The following is a 17,895-nucleotide window of genomic DNA, read 5'->3' as shown; positions in this document are numbered from 1 at the left end:
AGCATACATATCATGTAATTCATTCTGACTGATGGGTTTAGTTGTGAATGTAGCCCATGGCTAAATCATGTCAATAATAATGGCATCTTTGACAAGCAACAATATAACATTAAAGTAACTGTCCAGTGAAAATCTCACTTTTAAAAGTTCATATTCTAACTCATTCCCAAATAATGTTATAACTCATCCTATAATCGTATTTGTAGTCAAAGTATACATTGGAGAAAAAACACAAACCCGATTGTTTCAGAAACGCTTGATGGGGGATGAGCTCCCATGAATAGTTTTAATGACCTGTTTACACACACACCATTCTGTTGTTGGGGTACTCCCACAACATTCCAACACAAAAAAAGCTGCTTTTTAAGATCATTACTTAACATTTTTTGGAAGGAAAACTATTTCACTCATTGTTTTTAATTATAGGTCATATTTCATAGAAATCTGGAAACACTGGACAGTTACTTGAATACATTTATTATTACAAATATCACAATTCAGAAAACAATGATCAATCAGTAAACCACATCTTTGGGACCCCTGGGGCTACTCCATTAAAGACGTTAAGATACCATTTCACTTTCAACTTCTCTTAATTTCTTCCATGACTCATTTTCTGGAATGGAGACAATTTGGCCCTCCAAATTTGCACTGTGACCAGATGTAGTCATTCATACTAACAGAGATGTCTGATATCTTCTGACAACATCCTCTGATTCTGAATGATTTTCCAAAACCACTTCAGGCTATCCTGGGAATCAAAACTATCCCAATTAGCTGTGATTTCAATCAACTCAATTTAGTTTTAATTGTACGTACACAAATATGATACTTTGAGTTCTTTTGTTAATTTTGCAATCTCATTTATAACAGAATGATTATTCAATCAACTCAGAAATGCTTCAAGTAAAGGAGAGCGCGAGAGATGGAGAGTAATAGACAAATCTGTGCTCAGTTGGTATTGTATGTTTGAGCAGGGAGTTAACATAGTCTTTTTGTTGTTGTGCCTTTACGTTTAGTCAGAAAACAAGAGAATAACAGATACATTTAAAACGTTTGAGCAGAGATACACAGGACACATTGACCAGAGCCTGAGGGAACATTAGGCAGATCCATGTGCAGATACTGTGTGAGTTTATGACATTAAGATTGATGAGGCAATTCTGGAAATGCTGCTGCCTGCTAATATCTCAAAATTGCCTTCCTGCCCTCTCACTCTCCCAGCACTTTCTTGCTCTCAGACGGGTGTAGGGCCCATCTCCTCACAGAGAGAACGCTCCATGGAGTGCAGATGAAGAAAAGGTTACCCCTCCTTGTTCTATTCTCCCTACACAGTCTCTCTCCTGGGGGTCTTCGTCAGGTCCCATCACTCCCTCCTCAAATTAGGCCCAGGGTCCGATCACAAATCCTAGCACAGCCCCATTGTCCTATTGGTTGGGATTGGAGGAGGGGAGGGTTGGGGAGGAGTGTTCATGTCCTGGTTTGGAGGTGATGTGTCAGGACACGTGTGAGATGAGTCTGACACGTGTCTGAATGTCCTGGCGACACAGCGGGCATGTCTCCAACTGTAAGGCACACTCCATACACATCCCACTAAGGAGACAGACACACAGAGGCCATGTAAGGAGCTGTAACAAATATGCAAATGGCTAGATAGGTACAAGTGGTGAAAAAGAGAGGGAAGTTGTTGTACCTGTGTCCGCAGGGTCTCAGCTCCGTATCGGCCATCTGGTCACAGCAGAGGGTGCAGCAGTTGTCTCTGATGCTCACCTGCTTCAGCAGGGCCAGGCGCCGGTGTCTGAGGGAAACACACAAGCACAGTCATGAAAAGCTACAAAGGAGTTCACATAATGTGCAGTTGTAATGTGCAGTTGTTCAACCAGAGTGATCATTTAGAGCCTAACCATTTCCCTCAAGGCTCCATTACCTCAGACTTACCTGGGAAGGATAATCTTCTCATCAGACGCCAGCGAGGCAAATTCATTGAAGGTGCTGAACTTAACAGACGGGGGGTGGCGGAAGGGCTTCGCCCCAAAGTTAAACTCACATTGTTGGTAGGACATGAAACTTGCTGCTGCAAAGAAGCCAGACCTGAGAAAGAGATGAAGTAGAGAGACTAAGGTAAGTGGAAGAATAGGGAGGACATTGGATGTGGCAGTGAGTTACTGAAATGTACAGCATGTGAATACTTGTGTGGGGTGGATTATGTCCATAGAAGGGAGCGAGCAGGAGTAGGGTGTGTATACTCACGTTGCTGAGGAGAACACCTGCTTCTCTGGGGGGAGTTCATGTCCATTCAGGTAGAAAAGCATCTGCTTCTTACCGAGGTCCAGTAGGAAACCGATGACATCTCCTACAGATCAACAAGAGTGTAAAGCTTAAGCATAGGCTTGTAAGGGCCAGTAGCTCAGTAACAAATGTGTGTAAGCTGAGGTCCTGACAGTCATCTCCCATTACAGCCTGCCTCTGAGCTACATGAATCCTGTATTGAGTTCGGGTTGAACTTACCCTCTTTCCAGCAGGGGTGGGAGTGTGGCTTACTGCGAGCATTGTACCAGATTAGCTGCCTGCAGCCATCATATGCACATGAATATTCATCATCTCCTATCCCATAGCCCTCCTGAAACACACACATTATGGCATTCAGTCTAGCATGAATAAACACTGATTGCTGTGTGTATCAGTAAAGAATGTGAACACTTACATGGTTGAGGAACTTGCTATCCTTGGTGGCCCAGCCAATCTGCATGACCCCTGAGGTGACCACAGTGACCTCATAGTACCACACGCCTGAGTCCACACAGAAGGTACAGCGGACACTCTCGAAGGAGGACGCGTCGCAGCGCGCCTTGGGAGGGGAGAAAAGGGCAGATCTGTTATCTCTATGGAACACAAGCATTATACCCCTCAGTGTACACAGTTTATTAGGTACACCCCCCGTTGACGAAAATGGATCGCTCCTATAGACAGTGAGTCACGTGGTCGTGGCTTGCTATATAAAACAGGCAGAAAGGCATTCAGTTACTGTTCGATTGAACGTTAGAATGGGCAAAACGAGTGACCTACGCGACTTTGAGCGTGGCGTGGTATGAATGTCAGTTCCTGGCACGCCGGATCCAGCATCTCAGAAACGGCCGGCCTTCTGGGCTTTTCACGCACAACAGCGTCTATGGTTTACCGATAACGGTGCAACAAACAAATAATATCCAGTCAGCGGCAGTTCTGTGGGCGAAAACAGCTCGTTGATGAGAGGTCAAAAGAATGGCAAGAATCGTGCAAACTAACAGACGGGACACAATAGGCAAATAACAGCACAGTACAGCAGTGGTGTGCAGAACGGCATCTCAGAACACACAACTCGTTGGTCCTTGTCATGGATGGGCTATTGCAGCAGACGACCACACTGGGTTCCACTCCTATCAGTTAAAAACAGAAGAAGTGGCTCCAGTGGGCCCGTGATCACCAACATTGGACAATTGAGGAGTGGAAAACATTGCGATGAATCCCGGTTCCTGTTGCGTCCTGCTGATGGCAGAGTCAGGATTTGGAGAAAGCAGCATGAGTCCATGGCCCCATCCTGCCTTGTGTCAATGGTACAGGCTGGTGGCGATGGTGTGGGTAATGTTTTCCTGGCGCGCGTTAGTTCCCTTGATACCAATCGAGCAACGCCTGAAAGCGATACCTTGAAGAATCCATGCCCCAAAGAATTTAGGCTGTTCTGGAGGCAAAGGGGGGTCTGACCTGGTACTAGATGGGTGTACCTAATAAACTGGCTACAGTGTAATGCTGGCCTTTCCCCATGACTGGAACATATAGTACAATCATTCTTTCCGTGTGCAACACAGTGCCCCTACAGAAAGTTGAGTTTGGATCATTCTAGTCACAAGACCACTGCTTTGTTAGGCTTGTTACATAGTAAGGCTGGGACAATACCAGTATCACAATATTTTTTCCATGGCAAAAATGAAAACACGAAGCAGAACAAACTCTTTGGTCCTTTAAAACCTGCTGTATGTAAAATATTGTGCTATAGCTTGGAAAATAAATACCTGGATGAGAACAGAATGTTTGTTTCCAACATCAGGGCTGTTTGCCTAAAGAAGTTACATCTGCTTCATGTTTTGTTTCCTTGCCATGATACTAACGAGTATTGAGATACTGGTATTGTCCCGGGCCTTCTACATAGACGCTCCTCACCTCGAGTCCACTAGGAGAGATCTTAAGATACTCGCTGACGTCGTTGCTGTTCAGCATGGCATTGATGTTGCTCAGGTTCACCTTCTCATAGGTGAACTGACGACCATCTTTCAGGACTGAGGAGAGGGAATGGTATAAGTCAGTCTCTCACACACACACACACACACACACACACGAAAAGTCTCCTCTGTCTCTTCAACCAAACTCAACTGTGCTGTTAAGTGCATATTCTGAAGGCACATCACACCCTGCAAGGAGCTTAAAGCCTCTTCACACAAGGAACAATGGACTGCTGCTAAAGCCAAGAGCACTGTCTGTTGTGTGGGGAAATGTGGATGAGAACTGTTCTCACTAACATGATGTAGTCTACTACTCACAGAGGTTATCCAGGCTCCATTGGGAACAGAAGCCGACTTGGCGCTTCAGGTAGTCTGTGTGGTCAGCCCACGATTCCAGAATCCCCAGCCGGTCACCTATACACGACTCGGACACCGTTAGCTTGTTCTCACCTGCAACAGTGAAATATGACAGTTAGTTGTCTGTTTCATGGCCAATGTACAGGAGATGGGGACAAACTTACTGGTCTGTGAGAACTTCTCCAAGGCTATGAGGGCAAAGAGCATAACAGTAGGATGGGCCTCAGAACTCTGGGAACAGAGATTGACAAATAAATAAGACAAAGTCGCATCCTCATTCTACAGAAAAACAACATGCAACCCAAGTACATGACTATTGACAGCTTGTAACAGAATTTATGATCTTCTAGATCTGTGTGTTCTCTCACCAGGCTCTCCAGCAGGTACTCCAGGGTTCCAGGGCTCAGGAGTCCAATGCTCGCTGGACCTGAGAGATGAGACATGCAGAGTGGGCGTTAGGAGGAGAAACAATGCTCAGGGCCACAGTAAAAGCACAGGATTGCACCAAGGTTACCTCAGATCTTCCAGAGAAAGAAAAGGTGTAGTTCACAGTTTGGGTTGTATACAAAACAGATTTTTTTTTATTTAACTAGGCAAGACAGTTAAGAACAAATTCTTATTTACAATGATGGCCTAGGAACAGAGGGTTAACTGTGTTGTGGGTTAACAACTCTGTGTTTTTGCCGCACTGCTTTGCTTTATCTTGGCCAAGTCGCAGTTGAAAATGAGAACTTGTTCTCAACTGGCCTACCTGGTTAAATAAAGGTGAAATATATATATATATTTTTTTAACTGCCTTGTTCAGGGCAGAATGACAGATTTTTACCTTGTCAGCTCGGGGATTCGATCCAGCAACCTTTCGGTTACTGGCCCAACGCTCTAACCACTAGGCTACCCGCCGCCCCTACATTGATTAGTAGAGGCAACCCCCGTTGGGTATGTCAGACAGACTGAATCGTTTCACCCTGACCAACCTCCGCAGCCCAGTGCTGCAGGCTCAGCAGAGCTGTCAGAGCACTTCGGCCATGTCATGACAGGCCAACTCAAACCTGCAGGATCAGCGCTTTCAGTTCACACTGACCACTTGATATGCTAAAAACTGGTTGAGCAGCTAGGGTCAAATAACCTGGAGCATTTTCATACATATTCACACTGTACATTCTGTGAGTTGGTGTGTGTGTAAGAGAATGAGGGAGATCAGGTTGCATCTACACTCACCAGCCAGTTTCTCAGCCAGGCAGCCCAGTACAGCTGTTGTGTTGCGATGCTTGGAAGGGATGACAGCATCCTGGCGGGCCACAGTGGAACTCAGGCTCAGCATCCCGGACAGCTTCTGTAGAGCGTCCTAACAAAGGGAAACAAGCACTGTTATGAAAGCCCAACACAGAAAAACCTTTAGATCGGCAATGTTCAAATCTCCTTAATACCCACTTTCTCTGTAAGCCTATATGGAATAAAACGGGGAAAGCAAAAGGATACACTGACTAGATAAACAAAAACACTGAATCCCTCTCAATACAGAGTAAAAATTCTGAGCCAAGACTGTGGGTTTTTCTTTTTCAAAAGAAGAATCTTTAAGAGACAAAAAGTACAGTGCTGACTCAAAGCAGAGAAATAAACAAAAAGTTGGCAGAAAAACCCTGTACTTGACAATAAGATTGGCGTGTTGTGATCAGCCGCTCTCAAGGAGTGCGTAGGAGTGGACAATCATGCATTGGGAATTTGCGCTTTGAATTAGAGTACTGTGTAGGCATTAGGCAAGGAAGATGAATCGTAGCGACATTACAGGTAGGGCCCTATAAAATCTGTTAAAAAAACAAACAAAAAAACCCTGAATTCCATTTAGTTGTTTTCCCCAAAATTCCGTTATCTCCTTTCTGTTTTTCCAGGTATCTGTTTTTCCAATTCTTTTCGCTCCAAATCACACTTAGTTTATAGAAAAACTAAATTGGATGTTCTAAGTCCACAACAATGATTATACCACATCCAGAGACCTCTTTAGAAGTATTTACACTTTAATCCAACTGCACACCAGCCAGAGACCGTTGTTTGTTAGTGATGTTTCTGTAGCGCTCATGTGAATGCAGTGCCCCCCCCCCTCCTAAGTTTAATAGTAAAGACGTACTTTAACTGTAAAAATGTATTACCCTTTTAATGTGCCATGTACACAACCAGTCATGTTTTCATCGGATTGTCAAAACAAATCACTTCAAAAAGTAGGTTACGACTGCACGTTTATCCAAAATAATTCCAGCATCTGAACAGCGCACTCACCAACTTTCCAGCAAAAACTCTCTCACTGGAGAAAGTACCTGAGCGAGCAAAACAGCACCCCTCTGTCTTACTATACACTGAGGGTACAAAACATTACAAAACACTGCTCTTTCCATGACATAGACTGACCAGGTGAAAGCTATGATCCCTTGTTGATGTCACCTGTTAAATCCACTTCAAATCAGTGTAGATGAATGTGAGAAAGGTTAAAGAAGCACAGCCTTGAGACAATTGAGACATGGATTGTGCATGTCTGCCATTGAGGGTGAATGGGCAAGACAGAAGACTTAAGTGGCTTGCGAAAGTATTCACCCCCCGTGGCATTTTTCCTATTTTGTTGCCTAACAACCTGGAATTAAAATAGATTTTTTGGGGGGGGGTTTGTATCATTTGATTTACACAACATGCCTACCACTTTGAAGATGCTAAATATTTTTTTATTGTGAAACAAACAAGAAATAAGACAAAAAAAACGGAAAACTTGAGCAAGCATAACTATTCACCCCCCCAAAGTCAATATTTTGTCGAGCCACCTTATGCAGCAATTACAGCTGTAAGTCTCTTGGAGTATGTCTCTAAAAGCTTGGCACATCTAGCCACTGGGATTTTTGCCCATTCTTCAAGGCAAAACTGCTCCAGCTCCTTCAAGTTGGATGGGTTCCCCTGGTGTACTGCAATCATACCACAGATGATTGCAGTATGTTTCCCCTTAAACCACTCGAGTGTTGCTTTAGCAGTATGCTTATGGTCATTGTCCTGCGGGAAGGTGAACCTCCGTCCCAGTCTCAAATCTCTGGAAGACTGAAACAGGTTTCCCCTCACGAATTTCCCTGTATTTAGCGCCATCCATCATTCCTTCAATTCTGACCAGTTTCCCAGTCCCTGCCGATGAAAGACATCCCCACAGCATGATGCTGCCACCACCATGCTTCACTCTGTGGGGATGGTGTTCTCGGGGGGTAAGGAGTTGGTGTTGGGTTTGCGCCAGACATAGCGTTTTCCTTGATGGCCAAAAAGCTACATTTGTGTCTCATCTGACCAGAGTACCTTCTTCCATATGTTTGGGGAGTCTCCCACACACCTTTTGGCGAACACCAAACGTGTTTGCTTATTTTTTTCTTTAAGCAAAGGCTTTTTTCTGGCCACTCTTCAGTAAAGCCCAGCTCTGTGGACTGTACGGCTTAAAGTGGTCCTATGGACAGATACTCCAATCTCCGCTGTGGAGCTTTGCAGCTCCTTCAGGGTTATCTTTGGTCTCTTTATTACCTCTCTGATTAATGCCCTCCTTGCCTGGTCCGTGAGTTTTGGTGGGCGGCCCTCTCTTGGCAGGTTTGTTGTGGTGCCATATTCTTTCCATTTTTTAATAATGAATTTAATGGTGCTCTGTGGGATGTTCAAAGTTTGATATTTTTTTATAACCCAACCCTGATCTGTACTTCTCCACAACTTTGTACCTGACCTGTTTGCAGAGTTCCTTGGTCTTCATGGTGCCACTTGCTTGGTGATGCCCCTTGCTTAGTGGTGTTGCAGACTCTGGGGCCTTTCAGAACAGGTGTATGTATACAGAGATCATGTGACAGTTCATGTGACACTTAAATAAAGTCCACCTGTGTGCAATCTAACTAATTATGTGACTTCTGAAGGTCATTTTTTGCACCAGATCTTTTTTAGGGGAGTTCATAGCAGAGGGGTTGAATACATATGCACGCACCACTCTTCCGATTTTTATTTTTTGAAACAAGTTATTTTTTTCATTTCACTTCACCAATTTGGACTATTTTGTGTACGTCAATTACATGAAATCCAAATAAATATCAATTTAAATGACAGGTTGTAATGCAACAAAATAGGAAAAACGCCAAGGGGGATGAATACTTTTGCAAGGCACTGTATGGTAGTAGGTGCCAGGCACACCGGTTTGAGTGTGTCAAGAACTGGAACAGTGCAGGGTTTTTCACACTCAACAGTTTCCCGTGTGTATCAATAATAGTCCACCACCCAAAGGACATCCAGCCAACTTCAGACAACTGTGTGAAGCATTGGAGTCAACATGAGCCAGCACCACCGTGGAACGCTTGACAACTTATAGAGTCCATGACCCGATGAATTGAGGCTGTTATGAGGGCAAACGGGGTGCAAAGCATTATTAGGAAGGTGTTCCTAATGTTTTGTAAACTAAGTATATGTAGAACATGTATCTGATTCATTGCCATACTCTTTTTGGCCAGAAAGCAGGTGGTGCTCCAATAGTTCTCACTAGATTAGTGTCTTAGGTGCAACAGTGTGTGATGATTATTTTTACAGTCTATGGTAAGGATGGTCAGGAAATCGCTGATTAAAACCCCATCAAAATAGGTTGATGTATGTCGATTGTGTATAGAGGACACCTCACAACAGAATGCAATGTTGCAAACTAGCATACGGAACCACTCTGCGAAATGTGTCCTTCCCGATCTGAAAACAGCGATGAACATAACATGTAGCAACAACAGGCATGTGGGGGGAGGGTTCTTGAAATGGAACATCCAATCCAAATTTTGCCGCTGCAGCCAGCGAACCATTCAAACCATTTTTACAATACAAAATCCTCCAGACCTCCAAGAGAGGCGTGACAGCAACATGATTTTTAGGTATGGCATTGCTGACATGACACGACTACTAAACTAACATACGCAATTTTTTATAAGATGGTCATACCAAGGATAACTTAGGTATTTGATTTGGAATTTTAGGACCCCTGTATAAAGGAAACATGAAGAAACATTGAGTTTGGCCTTACTGCTATTAGCCTATAGACACATTGAATAACAGATTCATACACAGAAAAACAGATAGTAAATGTTTTAGTTTTTTTAAAGGAAGTCTGTTTTGAAGTGTCTGTCCTATATCTAAGAGATAAGAGAAAGCTCAGGATATTTTTTTAATTTTTTTTACTGTGGAATTACCTGTATACCTTTGACTATAAATTCCATGAATTTTTTCGTCCCAGTTCCAGGTTACCTTCAGAGTCCCCGTGACAGTCTCATCTTTCAATAGAGGGCTAATATTAATTCGTAGGCCAAACCGTTTGGACGCTACAGACGTTTCCATGAGAAGACAGATTAATTTTTGAGACGTCTCCAGGTCTGACAAACAGTGCTGTAGCACTGCCACCTTCCACCGCGGATTCCGGAAGACCGACATCGGCTAATGCGGTGGATAGAGACGCAGCCCATGCAGAAAAAACATCTCTAGCTTAACATGGGGATTTTTTTTGTTGTTGCATTTATTATACCTCGAGCAGAGCTTGGTGGGCATCAAGCGGATAAATTATTATTACATTTTTTATGCCCAGCTCATGAGGCCCCTTGATGATGTGAGGCCGAAGGCAATTGCCTCATCTGCCTAATGATAAGTCCGCCAGTACGGTTGTCATTACATTAGCATCATAGCTAACGGCTACACAAAATGGTAGACAAACACACACAGAGGGGCATTCCTGTGCCGTTGCCTCTTCAGAAAGTTTTAGGGAGGCCTCCCGAGTGGTGCAGCGGTCTAAAGCACTACAGACCCGGGTTCGATCCCAGGCTGTGTCACAACCGTCCGTGACTGGTAGTCCCATAGGGCGGTGCACAATTTGCGCAGTGTCGTCCAGGTTAGGCCAGGGGAGGGGGCTCTAGCTGGCTCATTACGTTCTAGCGACTCCTTGTGGCGGGCTGGGCGCCTGCAGGTCCACCACAAGTGTTTCCTCCGAGACATTGGTGTGGCTGGCTTCCGGTTTAAGCGAGCGTGTGTTAAGAAGCGCGGTTTGGCGAGTCATGTTTCAGAGCTCGCATGACTCGACCTTCGCCTCTCCCGATCCCGTTGGGGAGTTGCAGTGATGAAACAAAATCGTAATTGGATATCACGAAATTGGGGAGAAAAAGGGGGCAAAAAATACAAGGAACGTTTTAGGGAAAAAACAAATGACTGATGTATTTGTCTTATGAAAATCATGGGCAAATGAATACATTTTCTAATAACTTGAATACATTTAGTTGATTTACTACATTTCAATACATTTTTGAACATTGTTGAATTCCTTTTTAAAATGTCTGGATTTTCTCCACGTTTTCCAGAACGCAGATTTTATCAGGGCCTAGAGGGAACTAGAAACCCAGATAGTAACTAGTACTTACTTTTGTGGGCAGTGGGCACTCGTCAAGCAGCAGGGTGATCACAGCTGGTCCCAATGGGTCATCCAGTGGTATCACCCGGATCAGAGACTGGACCACCTCCAACCAGCCGTCATCTTAGGGTAGCACAGAGGATGGGGCAGGGGAGGGAGTGGAGGTTAGCAGGGGAGGGAGTGGAGGTTAGCAGGGGAGGGAGTGGAGGTTAGCAGGGGAGGGAGTGGAGGTTAGCAGGGGAGAGCAAAACTGGTAATTAACAGCCCCCTTGCTGTTTGTAGTTAGTCATCACACTTGATGCAGATATGCGGTCTTTGAGGTTGTTTAAGCATGTCTGCTTGAGGGCTTTCTTGTGCATCATCACTCAACTGGCCAGAAACCGAAACTCATTTACGGTTGAATTCTGTTGAAAGTGAGGAATTGTTTGGGGTTTCTCTTCCTCCTGGCCATCCTCAATTCAAAAGAATTGACTCATTTCTAACCTTTCCCTGTGATCAGACTATGCAACCTACTGTGTATTTCCCTCTGTGGCAACAGCAGCACATAAGGCAGATAGATGTCTTTTACAGATATCCACAACATCATTGATGAACATAAGAAAAGCTAAAATACGGTGGTGAATAAAATACTAGTGAACCTTTATATCCCACCACCAGCTACCCCACTCCTATCCCTGATAAGGGCCAGGAATAACTCCATTCTTCCCTTTCCATAGTGGAGAGTCAACACCTGACTGCCCTGCACCAAACCTACAACTCTCAACCATCAAAGGAAGAGATGCACTTATTAAGTAAACAGCACACAGTTGTGGCAATGAGAGGGGACGAGACATGCTGGCGGGCAGGATACAGTAGTTAAGACCCAGTTAGGCCGTGCTAAATCCACCTCTTAGATACCAGCCAAAGAAAGGCTCAGACCTGCCACTCACTAACATAATGCTCTGGAAGCATGGGTCTTGTTCTCAAAATGAATAGCCTTAACGGGGAATAGTAAAAGGTTACAAACAAGGCTTTTCGGGCTCTCTTTATGTAGTGTTGTCTCTCTAGTGTCGTGATGTGTGTTTTACTTTACTTATTTGACTTCTTTTTAATCCCAGCCCCCGTCCCCACAGCTGGCCTTTTGCCTTTTGGTAGGCCATCATAAATAAGAATTTGTTCTAAACTGACTTGCCTAGTTAAATAAAAGGTTAAATAAAAAATAAAAGGCTCATTCATGTAGAATGAACACATTCTAGCTGAAGGATCAGATGAGATTGACTAATAGGCAGGCAGAAAGGCACATTATGGCCTGAGGACAGAGTGACTGGGCAGCCAGCATTAGCATCATTATGTCGGCTAGAAGAGCCTTGAACAACCTTAAGATCCACTAGTCATCGATATCCGTAGGTTACAGCTGACAAGAGGACTCACTAATTATTTAATTTGACACAGAGGAGATGAAGCATCAGAGGACAGAGTTCCTCTTACTGAAGAAAATGACAGTATCTTTCTTAAGAAATCTGGTCTGAAATCCATGTATTACATCATGGTACTGTATATGAGCAATCATAAGTACATCTGTCTTACCCGTTTCTGCCATCTCATGCAGCGTGATCATGGAGTAGGGAGGCTCTTGGTCACTGAAAAAAAGCAAAATGTGATGGTGAACAGAGAATCTTGTGACAATGAAGTTCAATCATTGTTATGTCTGGTCTAAGCAGTTAAGAAATTCAGATGACAAGTCAAAGGCAGAGAGAGTGGAGCAGTGTGATGGATGGGCGTGCGACTGTTGTCGTTTTTTCTGCGAGCGAGACTGGCCCATCGGCCTCCCTCACCCTGCCTGTAAATCTGACCACTAACAGCAGTCATACTGATCCCTGGGGAACCCCTCCTGGATAACCCCAGAGGAGAATCTGTCTTCAAATCCAATCTTATTGGTTGCATACACATATTTTGCTGCTGTTATCACAGGGGCAATCCTTATGTTTCTAGCTCCAGCAGTGCAGTAATAGACAACACACACAAATAATTAGTCCAGAATATACAGTACTATTCAAAAGTTCACACCTACTCATTCAAGGGTTTTTCTTTATTTTTGACTATTTTCTACATTGTAGAATAATAGTGAAGACGTCAAAACTATGATATAACACATATGGAATCATGTGGTAACCAAAAAATAATAATATATTTGAGATTCTTCAAAGTAGCCACCCTTTGCCTTGATGACAGCTTTGCACTCTTGGCATTCTCTCATCCAGCTTTATGAGGAATACTTTTCCAACAGTCTTGAAGTAGTTCCCACATATGCTGAGCACTTGTTGGCTGTTTTCCTTCACTCTGCGGTCCAACTCATCCCAAACCATCTCAATTGGGTTGAGGTCGGGTGATTGTGGAGGCCAGGTCATCTGATGCAGCACTCCATTATCCTTCTTGATCAAATAGCCCTTACACAGCCTGGTGGTGTGTTGGGTCAAGGTCCTGCTGAAAAACAAATGATAGTGGGACTAAGCACAAACCAGATGAGATGGCGTATCGCTGCAGAATGCTGTGGTAGCCATGCTGGTTAAGTGTGCCTTGAATTCTAAATAAATCACAGACAGTGTCACAAAGCACCCCCACACCATCACACCTCCTCCTACATGCTTCACAGTGGAAACCACACATGCGGAGATCGATCACTCACCTACTGAGTCTCACAGACACGTCGGCTGGAACCAAAAATCTCAAATTTGGACTCATCAGACCAAAGGACAGATTTCCACCAGTCTAATGTCCATTGCTCGTGTTTCTTGGCCCAAGCAAGTCTCTTCTTATTATTGGTGTCCTTTAGTAGTGGTTTCTTTGCAGCAATTTGACCATGAAGGCCTAATTCATGCAGTCTCCTTTGAACAGTTGATGGTGAGATGTGTCTGTTACTTGAACTCTGAAGGATTTTTTTGGCCTGCAATTTCTGAGGCTGGTAACTCTACTGAACATATCCTCTGCAGCAGAGGTAACTCTGAGTCTTCCTTTCCTGCGGCAGTCCTCATGAGAGCCAGTTTCAAAGCGCTTGATGTCATTTCTCTTTGCTTATGTGAGCTGTTCTTGCCATTATATGGACGTGTTTTTTTACCAAATAGGGCTATCTTCTGTATACCACCCTTACCTTGTCACAACACAAATGATTGGCTCAAACGCATTAGGGAAAGAAATTCCACAAATGAACTTTTAATTGAAATGCATTCCAGGTGACTACCTCATGAAGCTGGTTGAGAATGCCAAGAGTGTGCAAAGCTGTCAAGGCAAAGAGTGGCTACTTTAAAGAATCTCAAATATAAAATATATTTTTATTTGTTTAACACTTTCTTGGTTTCTATATGATTTCCATGTGTTATTTAAGTTTCACTATTACTCTACAAATGTAAAATAAAGACAAACCCTTGAATGAGCAGGTGTGTCCAAACTTTTGACTGGTACTGTGTGTAACACACACACACACACACACACACACACGGTCAAAAGTTTTAGCATCTCAATTTTTCCAGTTTTATTGAAATTCACATTTTAATGTACTCTGAAAATAAATCATAGAACAAATAAACAATTGGGGACCCAAAAAAATTATGTAATAGTTTTGTTTAACAAAATGTAATCTACATTTTTTACTCAAACTAGTCACCTTTTGCAGTTTTAACAGCCGAACACACTCAAGGCATTCTTTCTACAATGGAAATCAAATATTGTTCAGAAAGTTCTTCCCAACACTGTTCCAGAAGTTCCCACAAATGTGTTGCACTTGTAGGTTGCTTTGCTTTCACCCTTCTGCCCAGTTCATCCCAAACCAGCTCAATGGGGTTTAAGTCTGGAGACTGTGCTGGCCATTCCATGATTTGAAGCCTACCATGTTGTTCTTTTCTTCTAAGGTAGCTGTGACATAGCCTGGAGGTATGTTCTGGGTCATTATCTTGCTGTAGGATGAACCCCTGACCAACTAGGCATACACCAGAGGGTATGGAATAGCGCTGCACAATGCTGTGGTAGCTGTTTTGGTTCAGGGTGCCGACTCTGGATCCAGCCAAAGAGCCCCAGACCATCACACATCCTCCTCCATGTTTGACAGTTGGTGTCACACACTGAGGAACCATCCTTTCACCTACTCGACGGCATACAAAACCCCTGCGTGATGAACCCAAGATTTAACATTTTGAGTAGTCCACCAGCAGTGCTTCATGGCCCAGGCAAGCCTCTAATTTTGCCATCTTAGCAATGGCTTTCTTACTGCCACTCGAGCTGTCAAACCTGCAGCTCAAAGTCTTCTCTTCACAGTTGAAACTGAGACGTGCTTACTTCTACCAGTGTTTAGCTGTGCTTGAAGCTGTTGTCCTGTGAGCCACCTATCACGCAAGCTGTTGACTCTCAGAAACATGTCTTCTGATGGCTTTGGGTCTGCCAGACCTCTTCCCGTCAGAGTTTCCAAGTGCCTTTTGATGGTGTAGGAAACTGTACTCACTGACACCTTGGCTTTCTTTACAATTTCTCTAAAAGAAAATAACTACACTTTTAGGGGTTATAATGGTCTGTGTCTCCTTTTGTTAATGCCTTTTCCTCACTATTATGATAGCAATATAGTACTTCCTGCTGTACAATAATGTCCAAATAATGCTTAAGAGGGTGTAGTAACACAGTCTGTTCCAACACTGATTTTATATAGACAGATGGTTTTTGTAAGTAATTAACAAAAGTTGGGACACCTGTAGGAATTGTTAGTATCAAGGCTCAATTTACTTCCATTGCTGCAGAACAGCTGTAAGTTGTTAACTTATTACTTCTTCCCTGAAAAAGGCCTTTTTTTATAACTCTGAAATGTACATTATTTTTCAGTTTTTGGTAGCAAACTTTCTTTTTTTTTTTTTTTACCTCTGGCAGTTTACCGCTTACCTTTGTACCATTTCAGGTTATTACCTGGACTTGATCTGCTTCCATTTCAATAAAAAAAAATGGAAAAATGGGGGTGTTCTAAAACTCTGACTAGTAGTGTGTATGTATGCATACATGCAACATGCATGCATGCATGCATACATACATACATACATACATACATACATAAACACTCACGCATTGAACAAAAATATAAACCTCACGACCATGTTAATGACCATGTTAATGCCTGAAGTGCCAACAAATGGGTGTGCATAATCTGAACAAACGTAACTACAGTCCTGACACATAATATTCAACTACACTTCTGAAGGGAAGCAAAGTTTATTATGCATGCCACGGCCACTTGCTTGGTTGGAAATTACATTTCAAACACTTACTTGTCAACTAAAGTCCTGATGACAGCAAGTGTGTCCAGCACCAGCCCGTCCACATTTTGTTTCTTCCGGCGAGGTTCATGGGGTCCCCGTCCACGGCGGGGCGGTCTGACTGGGTCCCGGGGCCGACTGCTTCGTGCCTCCGGGTGATCAGCAGCGGTGTGATCAACTCGCCTGAGCTGCCCGCGAGTTACTGATCCATCATCCACATCACTGTCTTCTCTACAAACACAGCTGTTTCCCATGGTTCTGGTTGTCCCGAGGCTTTCCCAAACCCGTAGTGAATGTAGCTGCTCCAAAGAGAGCAGTAAAACCTGTTCAAGGCTCCTTCTAGCACAGAACGCAATCCAAGAAGCTACTATCATATCATTTGGAGCACTCGTGGAGGCGTCTCATGACGATCCGGGTGGGGACGTCAATCATGGTGCTACTACTCTGCAGATGGATGGCAACCAGGAGGAGTGGCACAGATCAGCAGTGTTACAGTGAACAATAATCGTCATACAGGAAGGAAGTCCACGTGCACTTTCCAAACTCTGACCTGTGTAAAATAACATTGATGAAAAGAATACATGTTCAAGATAAACAAAATGCACTGAGAAATTAAGATGTAGCTAGCAAGTGTTGTTGATTAATATTACAGAATATACTAGTTAGCTAACATTATATACGGCTATTTGGTACAGTTTAGTTGTTATATTTAAGTCAAATTTACCTGGCTAGCTAACGTTAGTTAGATAAGCTTGTTATGACTAATTTATGCCAAGGCTAAATTGACTGGCTGTAACAACATCCATGTTGAAACGGATAATGAGAGTTAGCTGGTGCTAACGTTACACAAAATAATGGTAAATAGCTAAAACAACAGCCATGTTGAAACTGCTAATGCGAGTTAGTTGTCTGGTTAGCAGCTAACGTTTACATTACACCAAATATACTGGTATATAGCTAACCCTTTGTCTGTGGTTACGCTGTTGGCCCAACTTGAAGCTATTTATTGTATATAATGAGAGACGTTTTACTGAACTGTAGCTACCTACAATTAGTTTAACGTTACCAAATGAGTAAGCTAACCTGCTGACTGTTAGTCAGACAGCCAGCTAACTTAATAGCTAGCATTAGCAATTTTTCACACCCCCCATGTTACATGACAACATTAAATGTGGCTAAACTAGCTAAATTAGCTCATGTTTGCTCTCATGAGATGCTTGTTGGTTCTATATGGGCGTGAAAATAATAGCTCGCGAGCTAGCTACTTACCTTGCAAAATAGCTGGTAATGTCCTCAGATAGTTAACGAGTTACGACAATAATCAAGATGAATAGGCCCTTGAAAAGCTTTACGAAAAACGCTTTTACTTTAAACAAGCTATCTACCCGTTAGCCAAGCTAGCTAGGTAGCTAACTAAACAAAAAGGGGAGCTTGCAAGCACAAACTAGTTAGTGTAACGTTAGATTGTTAACAATCCCATTTAATCTGCTCTTTATTGATTCAATCGGGTATAACGCCCTCCAACCCATTTATTTAATTTCGTGTACGGCTGTACTGACAACTAACTAGCCTAGTTCCGTAGCGTCAGCTACCC

At 43.3% G+C, this 17,895-nt stretch overlaps 1 protein-coding gene across 1 annotated transcript; it reads right to left on the bottom strand.

Annotated features, from left to right (window-relative positions):
- Positions 1–456: 456 nt before the first annotated feature.
- Positions 457–17,882, bottom strand: LOC106573715 (RING finger and SPRY domain-containing protein 1). Its single transcript, XM_014149014.2, has 15 exons — positions 17,571–17,882; positions 16,314–16,851; positions 12,601–12,653; positions 11,045–11,157; positions 5,832–5,958; positions 4,982–5,040; positions 4,778–4,844; positions 4,575–4,706; positions 4,198–4,313; positions 2,705–2,848; positions 2,509–2,620; positions 2,251–2,353; positions 1,939–2,091; positions 1,694–1,798; positions 457–1,593 (listed from the first exon to the last, which is right to left on the bottom strand). The coding sequence occupies exons 2-15, from the start codon at positions 16,673–16,675 to the stop codon at positions 1,497–1,499; spliced, it is 1,743 nt and encodes a 580-aa protein (XP_014004489.1). The 5' UTR covers positions 16,676–16,851; positions 17,571–17,882; the 3' UTR covers positions 457–1,496.
- Positions 17,883–17,895: the final 13 nt, after the last annotated feature.

This window comes from Salmo salar, chromosome ssa16 (genome assembly GCF_905237065.1).
Source record: "Salmo salar chromosome ssa16, Ssal_v3.1, whole genome shotgun sequence".
NCBI lineage: Eukaryota > Metazoa > Chordata > Actinopteri > Salmoniformes > Salmonidae > Salmo > Salmo salar.
This window is presented reverse-complemented; position numbering and strand designations above follow the sequence as displayed.